Consider the following 19725-nt stretch of genomic DNA (forward strand, 5'->3'; position numbering starts at 1 on the left):
AGTCCTTTCTGGCACACTGATATGCTGCAGAAACTCATTTGGGCTTGCTTGCCCCATGGCCTCTCTTCTCGCTGTGCTGTGAGATAACCCTGGGTTCATTTGTGTTAACATCAGAGAAACTTGAGGGCACCTTGAGGGAACTTCTATCCTGGGGCCTCCCAGGATGCTGTGAGTGCAACTGTAAGCCAGAAATTTCTGCACAAGTCACATGTCCTTCCACCAGCTCTTGATTGCTCTTGGCCTCTCTTATCAAGCTCAGATCTGTGGCAGAACCACTTCTTGCCTGAGGAACATGTTTTGCAGATGTGCACATTTCCAGTCAAGGAGTTTCCCTGGCCTCTGGGTTCCTCCCAAGCAGAAGAGCAAGACCACAAAACCTTAGTTTTAAACTCTGATCTTGCGGCGGTTGATTCGTGTTTCATGGCAGAAATGTAATGATATTTTGCAGAATACATTAATATAAATCTCATACCACTTCTTAAGAATTCCCTTCTTTGCTGCTGAAGATATACATCACTAACCTCAGTGCTGCAGCAGTAATATTGCAATGGGTTACTGCTGAAAAAGTTTTAAAGCCTTTGACCTGTTCCTCAGTATCTTCTCATCTCTGTTTGACGTACTTTGTATACTAACCCCAAACTACTTAGAACTTATTTGTAATTCCATGCAGTCTGAGTGAAAAAGCAGCCTCAGAGGCAATCTGGGTTCATTGTTGACTTGGCCACACAGTTATGAAAAGTGGAAAAGTAGTGTTTTCATTAGGAAAAGAACGAACTTAGTGTTAGTCCTGGTGTAGAGAAAAGCTTTACCACTTGAATCTTAGCTAGTTTCCCTCTTTTGTTTATACCAACCATACGATAGATATAAAAATTATAATTCCTTCCCGCTCTGGAATTAAAAGATCTGTTATCAGCACTACCTTTCACTAGTGTAAGCACAGAGTTAAAACCTAATCTGCAGCCCATGAAGGTCAGGGATCTCTTTCATTTGCCTTTAGTGGAGAACCAGTCAGGCTTACTATTGTCCTAAAGATAGGCATCTACTATAGTAGCTCCTTTCTCTCCTCCTCTGTGCTTGTTATAAATCTCCCAGGACAGGTCTGCTGTTCCTTCCACTGTCAGACAACATCCAGGAATCCAGACTTCATGCAGGTTATGTATAATATCGTAATGAAAATCCCTTTTTACACAGCTGTCTCAGAATTCCACCATGCGAAGAGGTGTGCTGGTGATGCGCCAAAGGTCTTTGGCAAATCTTGGCTTCAACTGTGCTTAACTGCAGATGGTGAGTAAGATAACGGGAGGATCTTAGCAAATCAGAACCAAAAGAAATTAACCCCAGTAATGGGTACAAGAGATGCAGTCTCCTATGTGTAAATGGAAACACTGACACAAATGAGTGAGTAACATTGCAAGTCAGACACAGCACTGCTTTGACCTGCATGTAAACAGGTCATCATGTCCTAAAGTCCTTCATGTTCCTGTGGGATAAACTCTGCAGTACGAGCAAAGCTCTTGTGATACTGACGGATGTGTGTCTCAACAGCGGATGTATAAAACACAAAATCTCTATTGCTCATTACAGAAGGTGGTCATTGTCAGACCCCTCTGCCTTTCCATGCCTGAGTCAGAATCATGGTCTGTTGGTCAGAGTCGCAGTACATCACTAGTCAAACCTGGGGAAGAAGAGCAAGAGCAAACCATGGTGGAAATGAAATGTCAGCACTGACCTAAATTAAAAGCTGAATTACTTGGCCCTCTCTTTCGAAAAAAGTATGTTTTGATGGGAAGAAAACTGGCCCAGAACAGGGAAATGTGTGCCAGGAGGAACGAGGGGAACAAGACGGTGGGAGTTCAAAAAGGGAGAGCTTTATGCTGAAAGTCTCCTTTGTTATGCTGGAGATCTCCTATATTAAGTGTGTGAAATTCATGCTAGGTAATGAGGGTGGTACCATCTGGCTGCATAATCAATTCATTTGTTTCATTTTTCTTCAGTGGAAATCTTGTTTTTTGTCTTTTTGACAATGGTAAACAAATATTGATATGGAGTGGATTTATTTTTTCATTTGAGCCCCATAAAGATGAATTCTCACAATTTTCTGTCCTGTCTCTCCTACCCACCATTTGCTCCTTCAGAGCTTGCACAAGAGGTGCTATTTTGTTAGGACAGGTGATTTCCCAAGCCAGTGTTGTCACCTTAAAACTTGATCTATTTAAGGTAATAGCAGTCACCGGGTTTTTTTCATCAGTGAGACACTGACTATGTCTGTAGCACTAAAATAATCCTGTAGGCATCTGAGTTCAGGCACTGTCCCATGATCCCCTAGATTGCTTAGTTATTAGCTGTCTGCTTGGCGTGGTCTCAGCTGATGGCAGCTCCCCCTTGCCCACATAGTTTCCAGGTGAGGTTTGGGGAGAGCACAGACCATAGTCAACCCCCCCATGAACAGGCAGAGTCAATGTTTGAGGTGGAGGGAAGAGACTAGCTCCTTGGGCAGATGATCTCCTTCATCACTTGCCCTCATGGCTACAGAACAGGCCTCAACCTGTTCCATTTGCCAGTCGAGATGCCATTTGGGCTGAGTTTTCAGAACCAGCTATCCAACCATTCAGAAGAAACAAAACCATTACAACAAAATACCACCTATGTGTTCAGGTCCTGCTTTCCTTGTGCCACGGCAAAATGTCCCACCTTGTTTCAGGAAAATACTACAGACCAGATCTGAACTTCCCTTCTACCCTGCCAAAGCGGAAAGACAACGTGAAGCATTTTGAATATGATCCTCCTTTATCTTGCTGCGGTATTTTCCAGTCAAGGCTTATAGGTAAGCTGGATAACATCTTACTGCAAATGTAAGGGTTTGGGAGGCAGGCTTTCATCATCTGCAAAAGCTCACACTGGCTTTGCAGTAGAAAAATATCCTAGCAGCACTAGTTGTGGTGACACTTCTCTACGGGAAACCACTGCAAGATCTTGTTACATAGTAAAATAGAGAGCAGGGCTGGTTGCCCATCTATGAGACCCGTTCTGCCAGTTCCTGGCAAAGAAAGATAAAAAAAAGAAGCTGCAACACTACCTGTGCCCCACTGCGTGTCTGCAAGGGACTAATGTCTTGTGCAGTTGTCACTGAATGAGCAGTGAGGAGAGAAGGAGCTGGTCAGAGGAAGAAGCTTCATGGTGAGCAGAGTGTGGTCACCTCATCACAGGTACCTGACAGCTGGGTGGTATGGGTTAGTCGAGTCAACTCAGTCACCAGATGAAGTTGTTTCTGCTCCCTGACCAAGCACACCCGACTGTGACAATGCAAGTCTGGTGCAAATGCTTGTCTCTGATGGTTCAGGCGTATGGAGTTAGCCAAATGCCTAATGGCTGTTTGCAGATTTGGGGTGAATCTTCTGTAATTATCTTTCCAGCACTCCTGTTAAACCTGCTGTTGCCACCAGAATGAGCTTTCTAGTGAGGTCAGTCAGCCGACAGTGTGAAAAAATGACTAGAAAGAGGCTGTCGACTATCTGCCCCTCATCAATGAAACTGAAATCTCCAAGCTGTTTTTTGCAGAAAGTCTTTTGCAGTAGTTTCTCATCTATGGCAGTTTGTATAAGAGCAACTCACTTTGCTGTTCCCATCCAGGGGAAGCTCTGCTGGACCAGGCAGTGACAGTCAGCTACGTGTACTCATCACCCGCACTCCGCTGCATACAGACAGCTCAGCACGTACTGCAGGGTAAGGCAGCAAAACCAGCCAGGTACTTTTGCCGCAGTGAAAATGTCTTCGTCAAACTTCTGTGAAGTCTCAGAGATGAGCAATTAAGAAGATGTTCAACTTTCTGGCTATTTGTTGTTACATTTAAGCAGGGAAGACAAGGTGGTTTTGTCTAGCTGCAGAGTATGATCTAGTCCTCACTGGTCAAAATGGAACCTAATGTTATATGAAACAGAGGCATTTTACATCAGGTTGAACTCAACATTAGTAGTTGCTCATCAAATCACCACTGCCATGTCTTCCAGAAAATATTCTGAGCCAAAAAGCAAATGTCTCCAGTGCTCTAAAGGATATGTATGTGAATCAGGAAAGACAGCTTTCTCCTGAAAGCATTTACATTTTCAAGTCAAACTATTTCAGTTCCTTCATATTGCAGAATCTCTTTCCTTCTCTTTCTCCCCCTCCCTCTCTTCTTTTTTCCTCTCTTGTCCCCTCCATCAGATCTGTCAGAAGTTCACTGCTATGTTTATATCAGAATTATGATGGGAGTGCATTTCTTCTGGAAACTAGTGCCACTCAGTAACCTCTCGAGAATAATCAACGAGATACTGTGTCTTTTGACAAGAGAATTCCATTTCTAACACTGTAGGACAATTTATTGACCCACCAAGGACCACTGAGCAAAATGTTATTTAAAAATGGTAAAAACACTTCCTCTCTAATGTTTATACAGATTGCAATGTTACTGAGGTCTTTTCTTCCATTCTCTTCTGTTCCTTGCAGATCATCACAAGAGAGCCCCAGAAATAATAATTATAATGATGATTATGATGGTGATAACAATGATAATGTGTAGTGCCTTAGCGTTAGTCAGACAAGAACATAATGGTGGCTTCATTTAATCAAGATTTTGTTTGACAATAAGTAATTCATTTTCATTAATGAAAGTATTACAGCAAATAAGGAAGAATGTATAGCCTGAGTGTTACACTTCAAGTGTACCTTTCTCTTCTTAAATATTTTTTGTTCTTACAGGGCTTAAACTAGATCAAAGAGTTAAAATCAGGGTGGAACCAGGACTGTTTGAATGGACCAAGTGGGAAGCAAGCAGAGTAATTCCTAACTTCATGACTGTGACAGAACTGGCAGAGGCATCTTACAAAATAGATGCAAGTTACAGGTAATTGATCTGTATCTAGCTGTTAAAGTGGGTTTTTTTCCCTGAGGTATCTCCTCATCTTTTTATATGTCATAAACCCTTCTGAACATTGCAAAATCTCTGTGATTCTGATCAAATCCCAATATAAGATAGGCTGTTGGCTATCTTGTGACAAGAGTCAACTTTGGTTCCTGTTCTGACACAGAGTCACACTCGTGCTTGGCGAAATGCACATACAGAGCACATGGGTGCACCTACATACGCACAAACATCTGATGGTTGTGTATGGGACCAGCCCTGCTTTGGTGTCACCTTCAGATCTGCTGGCTCAGGCCCATGGTTTGTCATGCACAAGCATCGCTGCATTATAGGCATTAGTGTCAGGTACCAGGAGTTTTGATTTTACCTTTGGCTCATGTGAAGCACACTTTAGAAACGTGAAGAATAACCTCTCGAGTAAATAACATGCTGGTTTTCATCGATGAAGGAATGTGACTTCAGAAAATGTTTGTTAGCTGTTTGTTGAGGGTCTGCAGGGCAGCAGCAAGAGGTCTGCCTCGTGGCAGAGGGAGAGTGCAGGCTAGGAGGTCGCAGGGAGCACAGCTCCACGTCTGAAACGTCACCAGTTTATGTCACTGAAGCAGCAGCTACAAGAGGAAGGGAAAGCAAGGGGCCACCCCCCGTGCACCCCGGGGCAGAGCCACGCAGGGCCTGGGGAGAGAGAGCCGAGCCCGACACAAGCCAGCTGTCCTTCTGGCTTTGAGGGCAAGCAGGACAACAGTGTTTCACTATAATTGATGTTTGTGCCAAATTCAGTCGAGGAGGGGCGTTGTTTTGTCTTGAGTTGCTCAAAGACTAATACTGTGCTCAGAAAGGACTTTTTGGGGCCCTCACAACTTTGGGAGGTGATGCCATTTCTGAGCACTTGCAAACCACAGCAGTGCAGGAAATGATAAGCCTCCAGTTCGATCTAGCTCCTCATCTTGCTCACAAACCAGTCTGCTCTGTGTTCGCAGTGCACAGCCAGATCCAGGAAATTACTCAGATAATAAAAGTGAGTGTCTGTGGGGTTTCCCACACACACAAGAAAGGGGGAAGGAAACTTCTCACATCTTCATGCATTTCTTACAGCCAAGCAAGTGTCTTCATTTGAAATTGCATGAAGGAATAAACCCATTCATTTTCTTGGATTGTAGTGTTTTCTGGTGTGTTTTACCACGAACAGACTGTTTTCCCTGGGGTTTTTTTTTAGTACAAAATCACTTGCCTCAAGTGAAAGTGTGCAAATACAGAGCAGTGGGAAGTTCGCAGGGGAAGCTCTGAAGCGATGCTAACTACAGGCTTCAGACCCCTCACAGCTCTTTCAGGTCCAGGTGAAAACAGGGTGGATGAGCTATAAACTTGCACATACAATCACAGTTTCTTCCCATCAGACACAGGGTTCAAAATCCTCAGGTCCCACGGGGATATTTTTACCATACTGCAAATGACATCCTTCAACTAGATTAAGTCCCTGATGGTTCCCTGTCAGCAGTGGACCTGACCCAAATTCTCCTGTTTCCAGTGCCACTAAGAGGCAACAAAAGTGGTGCTGAAACATTTGCTGCCTGTGTGTTGTGTGCTGAGATGAAATCACCTTGAGGTTCAACGCACCCAGCTGCAGACATCCAAGAGCTGAGTGCCTAGGTTGTGATGGTGAGCTAGCAGCCTTCTTGTTGGTGGAAAGGAGGAGACTCCCAAGACAGTGATTTTTCATCTTAGATAGCCTATGTCAGACACTTAAGACAGCATGAATTGCCCTCTGAAGGGGCTTACTTGTCCCCATTGATCTGGCCAGACAGTTGAGTTGTACGCAGCTAAGGCTGGGTGAGATTAACTCTGCCTCCCTCTCCTCTCATGCTCTCACAGAAGCAGAGGATTGGTAGGCACTCCCTGTCCCGGAGCAGAACAAACTCTGCCTTTGCCATTCAGACTGCCATTCACGGTGTAAGCCTCTTATTTCTTTCCTCTTCATCCTTTGCATGGAGGACAGACTCTTCCTTTCCTCTTCACAATAGCCTTTTGCAGACTGTTATCATGTCCTTCTTCAGCCTTTCTTCTGAGCTGAACTCTTCCCATCCTCCCTCATAGGCTGTGCTTTCTGGACCCCTGATCACTGCTCCTCACTGGATTTTCACTTGCTGGTCCTCATCTCACTTGCCCTGAAGCACTCGTAAGTGGATCGAGCACTCCCACCAACACCTTAGCCGGGGCTGAGCACTCTTGGTGCTGTTTAGCCTGGAAATCACCTGGGCCAGTGCTGGGGACGCTCAGTTCTGATGCAGGATGGCTGGTTAATAACAGGGTTAATACTGCAGGGACTGAGGTGCCAACAGGAAAGTACATTAAAAAAAAAATTTGCAGCTCTGCCAAAAGGCACACTAGTTTTGAGTACCCCAATCTAGACTTGTCCGACCTAGCCAGGATTAATATTAGCTACGATTAACTTTCCAGCACGAGCCTTTCACATGGTTTTACCACCTATTTTCTCCTTCTGCCGTTTGTGCTGACATAATGTACCGAGAACTCACCTGTGAAAGTACACTGTGATACCATGCCTTACTACAATATATTAATCTAATCTCACTCCTGCCTATTTACTGAATAAGGAATCAATCAAATTGGAGAGAGGGGGGCAGTTGTTCATAGGAAAAATATTAACACCTTGTATTGTATCTCAACACACTGCTAACTATTTGCCAGGTATAGCAGTGAATACTTCCCATTCCCAGAGAAGACAGATCGAGAGGGTGACTTGAAAAATAAAAAGTGAGGTTGGGGAGGTTGTATTCTGCTGCCAAGAAGCCCCAATTCAAGTATCAGCTAAGTGGGTAGATATCAAAGACAGGAGCCTGCTGAGAGGCAGTAAATGGTGTGGTCCTGCTGACTATTTTGCCTGTCCTGCAGCTCTGGGAAGGCTGTCAGGGCCTCCCGTCATCAGGAATTTGGTGTTCCCAGCTGCCTACCCTTGGCACCACCAGCCACTGCGCTTCAGGGCCCTGCAGGCCCTTCCCTGCTGCCACCGGGGTGGGATGGAGCCAGTGCCCTGGCAGCTGCTGCGGAGCCTCGGGACGGGTCTGTGCAGGGTGAATGGCACCCATCAAGCCCTACCAGTCCTATGGGGCCACCCTGATTCGCAGCCTTTTGAAGGTCTGGCTCCTACTTTTTTGGGAAAAAAATTATTCAGTGCCTGAAGAATCCAGTATATAAACGAAAAAAAGAATGCCTGGTCTCAGTAGAAGAAATACTCAGATACTTAGGAGTGGTGCATTGTGCTTAATGAAACTCTTCACTATCCACTTGTCCAGCTAATGCAGATATGCCTCATTAGTTGTTGATTTTTATTTGCTTTATTTATTAAGGAGACTAACACTGAGGCACCAAATCTTGAAAGTATTCATATCATCAGTGTCTCGCCTTGGTTTGAACTCGATCAGGATTGCTAGAGCTGGGTGGCTCCGCAAGTCTGCAGTCCATAGCTGGACACTGATCCTTGCCAACAGTATTTCTCAAAGACTAAGCTTTTCTTAGGCGTGAATCTTACTTTAAATAATCTCCACTGTAAACCACAAGTTTTATTAAAGCATGGTTTTCTCTGCATCTGGTCCTTTATGAGCTATGAGATTTAGCTGTAAGATTTAATGGAAATTACTGCTGGGGAAGTTAATGCTCCATGCAAGCTGAGGTAGCAGTATGGCAGCCAAGTCAGTAGATAAACCTATATCCTTTTAACCAAGTGCCTTTTCTCTGGTGTAGTCATTCAATGGTGCTAACAGTGTCCCAGTATTAATCTAGATTAACATGTATTTGTGATTTTATTGGAAGGGTTAACTTCCCACTCTCCTCTCTGGTGCCATCGGAAAGTTATGAAGAATATGTAAACAGAAGTTCTGCGGTTATAAAACAGATCATCACTGCCTGCCCCAGCAAAGGTAAAGGTTTCATTTCTCTGTATATTCTGTCAGATGCTTTCAGTAACAGCAACTGGCAGAGATTTGCCAGCAGAAGCACATTTAAAATGAGTTGTTGGTATTGCACAGAGCCCAAGGTAGACTCTTGGTCCTTTTCCTGGGCTACACTAAATGTGCAATTTATGGGCTAGAAATGAAAAAGCAAAATTAAACAGAAGACATTACAGTACTAAATTGCAAGGGTATACTCTTGGTCTTTCTACATCAGGATGTAGCTCAGAATAAAATAATGTACTTTTCTGGAAAGCTTTTTTTTTATCTTTTCCTAGCAAATGCTTTCTCTCACTAGCTGTCACACCTACAACACACCAGACCTTTTCTTATCAACACAATACACCCTGTCACATTATCAAATTGGTCTGCAAAGATGAACAGCCCCAAAAGAGCCTCATACCCATTTGCTGATGGGTAACCTCAGAGTGCTGCAGCTCTCTTACTTTTTCTTTGCTTTTTCTGCTGTACCAGGTGTCATCCTTATTGTGGGCCATGGCTCTTCCTTGGCATCTTTCACCCGACCTCTGCTGGGGCTACCTGCCAGAGACAGCAGTGACTTTGCCCAGGTGGTACGAAAGGTAAGAAGATTTTTTTCATCAGGAAGCTCTCTTTTTATTTTATTATACTTTTAATAAGGAGCCTGCTTACATGATGAGACATGCATGTAACTGCATGCCAATACCAGTGACATTACCAGTGACATTAGCTTTCTCATTACAAAGGGAATCTCATGTAGTTTTAGTAAAGCACTGGAAGTCAAGAGAAGCATTTTCTCCTGGTGAACAGTACTTCACTAGCAGCTAAGTCTTTGGAGAAGATTTTTATTCAGCTCACCTGGAAAGTTAATGCCAGGTAGCACCTACAGAAAAGAGGCACATTTGGAAACCTTATGGAGCCCACCTCCTTCCTTTAGAAACAGGGCTAAGACCCTTCCTTCTCCCCATGGTGTTGTGAGTGTGATCTGTACTTTAAGAAGCTATGTGTTTTTCAAGTCACTGTAAGTTTACAGCTTCAGTGCTCAGCTACAGAATAAACTGGAGAAGGGTTTTCTTGCTGGCTTCACAAGTGGAGCCTGTGCTTGAGACTTGGTTGCTGGGTTTTTTTGTTTTCTTTACATTATCACCAGTGTCAGAATTCTTCACAGTTTTCCTTACTGCCTTGGTATGACCAACCAGAGAAATCAGTCTTTAGATATATTTTTACTACCACTGTCAATGCATAAGAAAGAGTGAATATATTTTCATCATCAAATCCAGGTATGAATGTGTAGCGATGACGCAAGTTCAGCTTTCACCTCACAAGCCTCCAGTCTGGTTTTAGTTAATTTCAGAAGTGGCAAAATATCTTGGTCTGTCGTCCCAGAACAGTCTCAGGGTCTGCTCTCTTCTGTAGCAAAGCCCCCTCTCTCATGTCAAAGCAATGACCCTGCTGGTAACTCTGCTGGTAACTTCTTTCCTAGATCCCTTCACTCGGCATGTGTTTCTGCGAAGAGCTGAAAGAGGAGAACAAATGGCAGATGGTCAACCCACCAGTGAAGACATTAACACATGGAGCAAATGCAGCATTTAACTGGAGAAATGGTATTGTGGAAGATTAGAAGGCCGGCTCTGCCTTTGCTTTTGTCAAAAACGAATCAAAGACAGGTTATGGTTCAGCACAGTCCAGTGATTCATCCAGAACACTTACAGAAGGTGGGAAATACCCTCTCGGAGTTGTCAAAACATAGAAAAACACTTCCGAGTGTGGTACCTGAATTTTGTTTTTGTTTTGGTGGCTGAGAAGAAGGAAGCTAGGAACTGGCATGCAAGTGAGAAATAACTCTTCTGGTGGTGAAGAAAGTACCTTTTAACCTTTTCTGAGAGTACCAACATTTAATAAATACAGAACTACCTGATTATAAATTCCACTGCTAAAGCACTAAAGTAGACAACGTAACATTTTCTGAGATCAAAATACATCCAGTAAGAATTGCTTTTTTTCATGCACTTGGACATTTTCAGACAAGCAGAGAATCTGTGACTGAAAAAAAGTCATCTCCTACCCGAAGAGGAGACCAGCTCTGCCTAAAGCCACTGGGTTTCCTGTTCAGTCAGTTCTGCAATAGCAAATACCACACTGACTATTTATTTACCTCTTCTACAAAAGGGGTCCATTTTCTATCACAACAGCTCCCCATTCAGCAATTCCCAAGTGATCCATATTGCAAAAGGGACTAAATGATTCCTTTTCGAAGAAAACTGATTGCTTTACTGTTGCTAAGACAAAGAAAGACATCCTGCATTACTGTACTGGTGACAAAACTGTGGCATGAGCAATTCTAACTGCTGAACACTTCCTGAGATGGCACTCACGGGACAACAGCTTTGCTTTGTCCTGTTCCCGGCCAAACTGTATAAATGGTGACACACCTACCAGATGGGTCACCCGAGAGGTCTCTGTAGCTCTTCTTTGGGGGATTTGTTTAATTAAGGGAATGTCACCCTGAAATTTTATGCACAAACAGGAACATGCCTTTCCGTAATCTGTTTTCTTTTCCAATTTTCCTTTCTAGTTATCCTCCCAGATAACTACTTCTGGGAAAGCACAAGTGTTTCGTTCAGTAAAAGGAAAAAATTCAGGTTTCTCTTAGCATGACTAAAAATGTTTTCATTTTCACTCTTCATCTCCCTGCTCCTTCTTGACGTATCCCTGCATGCATGCCATTAATCCATCAGGGCATGTGATGGAGCCCATCCAACATTCAGGCTTTGGAGCTGAGAGGTGTCTGACAAGCACCCTTGTCTGTGGGTGTGGAGATTTCGTGTCTCCATCTTGCACCTGAAATGATTCATTTTGACTTTCCAGATCTGGTGATGTTGCCTGAGCTGCTGCTTTTCTGACAGCATTGTAATTTTAAAGTGAAAATCAAATGCCTCGGGGCCAAAACAGCAGCTCTTTAGCCAGCAAGCGATGCAAGGAAGGGCATAGGACTGCATTGCTGGTTACAGCTCGTGAGATAGGTGGTTTTGGATGCAGCCTCAGAAAAGGGTAAAAACCCCAAGTACCATCACAGCCTCTTCTTGCTCCAGGGGAGCAGGATGCCACTGCAGCACTGAGAAGACTGTGGCTTGGTTGCTTCTCCACATCTCACCCCACCACACACTTGCTGTCAGCTGAGAGGAACAGATGTGGTGAAGGACAATTTTGCACTGAGCCCTGAAGGCAGCAGCAAGGCTCCTCTGTGGTCTTCAGGGAGGGCTGTGAGTCAGAGCTTTAACTGAGAAAGGGCCGTACAACACAAGAAAATCAGCACTTAGGGGAAGAGCAAGGTGATGAGGGAGTGAGCAACATCCTCTGCCTTGCACTTACCCATGCTAACAGCAGCCAGCAAGGATCTCCCATCCCATGACCTGCTCCCTTGGTCTGGGCTCAGCCCCAGCTGTGGGGGCAAGCCCAACCCTCTGATGGTGAATTCAGCCCCTTCGGTCCCTCACCAAGGAACCTGGCCAAGCAGGAAGGGAGGTGGAAATGGGGACAGTGGGGCGATGGGGGTGGCACAAGGCACACACCGGGCCCTGGGCATGGCACATCACCAGTTGCTGCAGGGTAGTTCGAGCTCAATGCCCACAGAGGAGTCAGCTCCCAGCTCACAGTGCTCCCCTAGGGCTTTCCTCTCTTTGGAAGCTGTTGCTTTTGGTGTGATTTGCTCTGATTTCAAGTGATTTCAAGACATACGACAGGTGTCATATGAGTACCTGTCACCCCAGACTGAAACCCACTTGTGAGAGATGGTCCCAGCTCTGACCAGGGCTTGAGGGTGTGCGGGGGTGCTAGGGTTGTGCGGGCATTGGTGTGTGTTTCTGGGTCGAGTTTTGCTTAGGGATAAAGCCTCTGGACAGGGACGTGGCTCTGTTTTAACATGTGGTAGAGTCTGTACTTGTGGTCCATGCTGCAGTTGTCCCTCACCTCTGAAAAGCCACTTTTTGAGATAGCTTTTGCAGTCTGTGTCCCAGGTTTCAGCCTTTGTGCTTTTGGCCTTTTGAGTTGCTCCAGCCTTGGGACTGATCCCTCCTCTCTACATGATAAGAAACACAGGCAAGTCGTGTGAAGTGCCCTTCTTCTCCAGTCTCCATGTCTATGCAACTATATTGCATAAGAGGAGGTCTTGAGCTCAGTGGCCCAGGCAGGGAGGCTGGTTGAAGTGAAAAAAAAACCCAGGTGAGGATATGGATGGGTGGGAGCAACAGTGATGCCCAGGTTCAGGTGGGAAGGGAAAATGCCCACTGCTTAAATGACACCCCATGAAAACGGGGCATGATGGTACACTGCCCACCTGGGAACAGATCCAGGAGCAGATAAGGAGAGGCAGGCCAGACCTGTGCTCTCCTCCTTACACCATGCACCTGCCTGCAGGGTATGGAGTTGGCACCAACTGACAAGAAAGAGAAAAAGGAAACTTCCTTCAGGAACAGGAGTCTTAAGAACCACTTCAAAGACTGGTCGTTTTTAAAGAATTAGTGACATAAAATTTAAAATGCTTCAAATCAGAAACTTTTCTCTGGCCTTTTTAGAAATAACATATTTGGGTTTTGTGTGGGTTTTTTTGTTTGTTTGGTTGTTTGTTTTTTTTTTTTTTCCGTAATGCTCTTATATATTACTCCTAGATTGTCCTGCAAATACCAGTTTTGGTTAAGAATCTGGGTCTTTTTTTGAAACACCAAAATAAAATACCAAATGACATCTCTCCCTTCACCCAGTGGTATCAGAAATATTGTCAGGGTGGGTCTGTTTTGAAAAGTAACCTGTAAGAACAGCATCACCTCCTTTCTTTGAACAGCTTTCATACAATGCTGCTGCTGTGTACAACACAGCAATGAAATACTTCCCTTTGCTTTTCACTCCTTTTGGTCTGCAGTAATAATGTTACTAAAAGCCAGTTTACTCCACTCTAATCCTGTTCTTGACCATCAAAGTTCCTATCAGAAACAAGTGTGTGCAGGCTGCCCGAGAGGCAGGAGTTGAGAGGGGAGATGGACACAGCTGGGGAGAGTGCCTCTCTGACCGGCAGGACCTTTCTTACAGGTGCATATGGGAAGGATTCAGCCGCTTCACCCAATCTTGGCATCTAATCAAATGCTCACAGAGCATGAACAACACTGTTTGCAAACTGAATATACTTAACAGGCAGATTGCTAAGACACTTGAACCAAAATCCCCCTCTGCTTTTTTCTTTTTTTCAATACAGAGGCACTCCAATGAATTTAACTTCAAGGAATGAAATGAATTAAACTTCAGAGCATGCACAAGAGAGGGTAGGGGTACTTAAATATTTCTCTTGTGGTGGTTTCTAATCCAGTGCTAAGCAGGTGAGGACAAATGCTTAGGCGCAAAATACTGTCTTGACATAGAAAGACTTCTCTATTTCTATCGAACAGAAAGAAGAGGCAGCAGAAACAGCAAGCCATTGAACCTATATCTCAGTCTTAATAGCAAAAGGGCAAGGACAAGCTCTTCTACTCAGAAGGACTGCCATTTTCACTTTCCTGGGACCCCATGTGAGCAAAGGTTCACCTCTAAAGAACACTTTTTAGGATCAGAGCAGAAATTATATCTTTAATGTACAAGGGTTCTTCACTGTAAAATCTAGTGCTTAGGAGAGAGAAAGAGTTACTAATGTGGCATGTTCATAACATGAAACTTACTTCAGAACACAGGTAAAATGAAGAAAATGTCCTTGAAAGCTTTAAAGTTGTTTTTGTAGCAAAAAAAAAGAAGTAGGAAATTCTAGCTTCTTGATTTTTTTACCCAACTTCAAAAAATAGATGTTGTTTTACTCCATTGCAATTTTCTTTAGCTGGATCTATTTAATTTTAATAGATGCTTTTAGTACTACCTAGAGAATCTGAATACTTTGATTTTATCTTAAAAACTGAAAATATAAATTATTTTGAGAAAGACCTACAGTGGAGTTAATCTATGGTGACACCTTGTGGGAAAACACAACCTCAAAATTACATGACTAAAAAAGATCTGGTGTGATTGAGGGATGGGGAGGAGGAGCAGCATTTTTTCGAACAAGAATGCACCTTCCATATACTTTTAAATGATAGTAACATAGAAATTTATAATAACGTTTGGGAGTACTTTCTGCTTGCAGAGACACTTGAGTCCAGTTCTTCTGAAAAGCAAGATAAAAAAAAATGCTATGAATGTTTTGTTCCTGATTTTTCCAATGAAGGAACTACTATTAACTAGTTTCCAAATTATCTTTAAGGTATTTCTGGAAAATACAGTGAAATTAAGTATCTCCTCTGACAAAAACACCAGCAGTTTCCAAAAGGAGCAAGTCATCTTCTTGGGAGCCCTTTTTAGCACATTAGAGAATTCCAGATGTTCTTAGCTGTTATTGATTGAATTCCAGACAGGATGCAATTTTTGCAGTTATACCACTGGAGGTCACTCATGTACTAATAAACAGAAAAGTACTGGCTGCTGCAGAAGAGAAAGTAATTTCATAAATCATCCAAGAATGAACACAGTTTGAACTGACGATTACCTTAAAATGGAAATGAATTGGGAAATACATTGTGTGAATATTTCACAAATTTGCAGCAGAATATATTAAAACTAGCAAGTAAACTAATGATTTTTATTTCTTTTTATAAAAGACAAAAAAAAATATTAGCACACAAACTTTGCTTTGATCTAGACACAGTAATAATGGAAATGCAGCACATCTCTTTGCCAAAGAAAGCAAAAAGAGGAAGAGATAGCCACCTCTAAAAATGCTCACTGAGGTCACATCAGTGTGATAAGAAATTGCAAACAAAATTACATGTAAGATAGGAGGGGAAAGATTGCATGGGAATTTTCTCACTATGACATTTCTGAAAGGAAAAAAAATGCAGGAAGAAATAATGAACTCCATTTATATGACTTGTTTCCTTATCTCTACTTTTTCTTAATCTATTCACTACCTTTCAAACTTCTGGGCATACGTTTGCTGACACTGTGAGTTGTTAAAAAAAGGAACTTGTTAGAATGTTTTCCTTTTTTTTCCCTAAACTAAAATTTTAGTATAGATTTCCTGCTCTGAGATGAAGAATAAAAAAATGCAGATCTTGTTTCAGCAATATCACTACATCTCTTATCCCAGCTGGGCCAAAACCAGTGATTTTACTTCAAAAGCAAACTGCTACTGGCTGGCAACTCTCTACCTCAGCCTCTATGCCCATCAACATTCATACCAATATTCTCACAGTATGAGAGAGTTAATCAAAGTCAGACAGATACATATGTTAATAATTAAAGTATTGCTTACATATTATCAGGAGAAAAATGTTTCAGAGTAGCTTTATTCATCTGCAGAAGAGGAGAAAAGATCTGTCCATGACATTTAGTGCTTGTACAATACTTGGTGCAGTTCTGCCTTTCTCCGTACTTTTAACTTACCATTTATACAATGGCATTGATCCTGGTGGCTTCCAGGGGGCTTCTGCAGCTGCTGTCTCCTGCTGGCTCCTGATTGACAGGGTCTTGATTTAAAAGGACCTGCATGTTCAGTAGTTGGCTGCCTGCTGATTTCAGGGTGCTGGACTGGTTTTTGTCTCCTCTATAGGGATGCTTATTCAGCTACGAGGTGGGAATATAGCAAGTAGAGCTTTTGGTAGTTTGTGTGGGTGTTGGTGAAAGGCAGAAATTCTCCTGAAAACAGTATGGGACTGTGCAATTCCAGTGTTGATGAGCTACTGGGTCTGATCTCCAGCACCAGTGAAGAAAGTACCCTTGGCATATCAGTGGTGACAGCCTAGACAGGCCTTGGCCAGGGGGGGTCATAGAATCATACAGTGGTTAGGGTTGGAAGGGACCTTAAAGATCATCTAGTTCCAACCCCACTGGCGTTGGCAGGGACCCCCTCCACTAGACCAGGTTGCTCAAAGCCTCATCCAGCCTGGCCTTGAACACCCCTTGGGCAACCTGTTCCAGTGCCTCACCACCCTCACAGGAAAAAGTTTCTTCCTAATATCTAATCTAAATCTACCCTCTTTCAGTTTAAAGCCACTACCCCTCGTCGTAATACTACATGCCCTTGTCAAATGTCCCTCCATATCCCTCCTGTAGGCCCCCTTTAAGTACTGGAAGGCTGCTGTAAGGTCACCCTGGAGACTTGACTTCTCCAGGACGAACAACCCCAACTCTCTCAGCCTGTCCTCATATGGGAGGTGCTCCAGCTATCTGACCATCTTTTTGGCCTTCCTCTGGACTCTCTCCAACAGGTCCATGTCCTTCCTGTGCTGAGGACTCCAGAGCTGGATGCAGTACTCTGTTTTGCCAATCAACGGGGTTAGCACAAAGGATACGGGCACCAAATTAAAGAAGTAAGCTAATTTTCACTTATGTTTAAAGTGATAAAATAATGAGGAAAATAATACAGTGAAAATAAATCAAAGCAAGATAAGGTAAGGCAACAAAATAAAAAGCAAACTACTATAGCAAGTATAAAATAAGGTAATGCACCTAATCATTACTACATAGAGTTAGCAATAGTGATTAAGAAAGATACATCACCAATTGCCCTAATACTTCACCATCATCCAGATCCGCAGTCACTGGGGAGCCTAGTGCAGTGAGGATTTGGAGAACCTGTCCTGGCAGTTGGGAAATTTCTATACAATGTGTCCGCTGTATAGATGGGGCGTCCCAATGTCCCTGCAAACATTCCCTGCTTTTATACAGTTGAATAAACAACTTTACATCTTAAACTGCGAAAAACATCTGTTGTAGTTTATTCCTTGTTAACTTTTGTCTCGAGTTTGGCCAGAACAGGAGAAGGAAGTTAGCAAAGGTAAATAGCATCTGGTAATCCTGATTATGTATCTCTCAACAAAACCTGTCATGGCCCTGCTACATCCTTTTACCTCTGCCAGTTGCAGTAGGCATATCTGGTTTTCGGTTGCGACAGGCATATCTGTTTTTCGGTTGCAACAGGCATATCTGTTTTTTGGTTGCGACAGGCATATCTGTTTTCAACAAATGTGACTACAACCAGCACTTTTCTGCTGACTAACCTTACACAGCAAGCGCTACAGCAATGCTCTGTAAGTGTTACAACAAAACTTTCATAAATTCCCATATACTCATATGATAATACATTGCATATGTGCTCAATATTATACATATCAGATATATTGTTAGGTTGTGAGGTTCATCTAGAGGTCAGCTTTGGTTCAGGGCCTCACTGCTCAGGCCCTAGTATTTCATACTCCAGGTGGGGTCTCACAAGAGCAGAGTAGAGGGGGAGAATCACCTCCCTCAAGCTACTGGTGATGCTTCTTTTGATGCAGCCCAGGACACGGTTGGCTTTCTGGGCTGCAAGTGCACATTGCCGGCTCATGTTCAGCTTCTCATCAACCAACACCCCCAAGTCCTTCTCCTCAGAGCTGCTCTCAATCCATTCTCTGCCCAGACAGAATTTGCGCTTGGGATTGCCCCGACCCACATGCAAACCTAGTGAGGAGAGACTTAAACTTTATACCTTGGAGGATGGTGATAACTGCTTACGTTAAGTAAAGGAATGGAGTTCAGGGGTGGTAAGTAAATGAGCAGGGTGATGGGAGCAAGATATCCCTTGGGAAAGATGAAACAAGTCAAAAGGGAGCCAATAGATCCAACCTGGGAAACAAAAAGGAGGAGCTAGGAACTGCTCTGTGTACAGATGCAGAACTGTAACATCCTTGTAAAAACTGAAACATGGTGGGACAGCTCACACAACAGGGGCTCTCCAATGAATGAAGGGCTCATTAGCAAAGACAGAAAGGGAAAATGAGCAGAGTTGTCCTCTATGTGATGAAGAAGCTTGAATGCATGCAGCTCTTTTGTACTGTGGACAACATGCTGGTTGAGAGCCAGTGGATGAGCAAGGGTATTAAGTGTGGCACAGTGCTGGGAACTTGTTACAGATCCACTTCCTCACCCTGATCAGTTGACAGTCTCCTTTAAAGAGCTTGAGGAAGGCTACAAGATAAACAAGAAACTTGGAACTGAGCTGCAACACAAAAAAGTAGTAATATACCAAAAATTGAAGTAAAAAACAGCCTACAAAGAATAATTTAAAAACACTGCTGTGTTGGGCTTGTGTGGCGTGGTTCTGGTAGTGGGGGGGGGGGCTACAGGGCTGGCTCCTGTGAGAAGCTGCTAGAAGCTTCTCTGGCTCCAAGTTGGACCCACCTCTGGCCAAGAGCGAGCCCATCAGCACTTCCGTGAAAAAGATATTTAAGAGGGGTGCAGTACCACCTGCCCACCCACCCAGTGCAGCTCCTGCTGCATCCAGGAGCTCTTCAGGAGCCAGTGAAAGAACCTGCAGTGGAGAGAGGAGGAGGATATGAGAGAAACAACTCTGCAGACACCCAGGTCAGTGAAGAAAGAAGGGGGAGGAGGTGTGCCAGAGCAGAAATTCCCCTGCAGCCCATGTGGTACCCCACACCAGAGTAGGTGGCTGTGCCTGAAGGAGGCTGTGACTCTGTGCAGTTTGTGAAGAACTGCAGCCCATGGGAAGGACTCATGTTGGTGAAGTTTGTGGAGGACTGTCTCCCGTGGGAGGGACCCCACGCTGGAGCAGAGGAAGAGTGTGAGGAGCCCTCCCCCTGAGGAGGAAGGAGCAGCACAGACAATATATAATGAACTGACCACAGCCCCCATTCCCAGTCCCTCTGCGCTGCTGGCAGGGAGGAGATAGAGAAATCGAGAATGAAGTTTTTGAGCCCAAGAAGAAGAGAGGGGTGAGGGGAAGGTGTCTTTTTAAGGTGTGGTTCTATTTCTCATTTTCTGACTCTGGTTTGGGTTGTTAACAAATTAAATTGATTTTGTTTCCCCAAGTCAAGT

At 43.8% G+C, this 19725-nt stretch overlaps 1 protein-coding gene across 1 annotated transcript in view; it reads left to right on the forward strand.

Moving 5' to 3' along the window:
• Positions 1 to 10462, forward strand: part of UBASH3A (ubiquitin associated and SH3 domain containing A) — a 21764-nt gene extending 11302 nt beyond the window's left edge. Inside the window, 8 exon segments of the mRNA XM_010087258.1 lie at positions 1201 to 1234; positions 1237 to 1284; positions 2702 to 2824; positions 3631 to 3723; positions 4738 to 4882; positions 8726 to 8832; positions 9337 to 9443; positions 10325 to 10462. Coding sequence (XP_010085560.1) covers positions 1201 to 1234; positions 1237 to 1284; positions 2702 to 2824; positions 3631 to 3723; positions 4738 to 4882; positions 8726 to 8832; positions 9337 to 9443; positions 10325 to 10462 — 795 coding nt within the window.
• The last annotated feature ends 9263 nt before the right edge of the window (positions 10463 to 19725 follow it).

The sequence above is a fragment of the Pterocles gutturalis genome, unplaced genomic scaffold (genome assembly GCF_000699245.1).
Source record: "Pterocles gutturalis isolate BGI_N339 unplaced genomic scaffold, ASM69924v1 scaffold1591, whole genome shotgun sequence".
Classification (NCBI taxonomy): Eukaryota; Metazoa; Chordata; class Aves; order Pterocliformes; family Pteroclidae; genus Pterocles; species Pterocles gutturalis.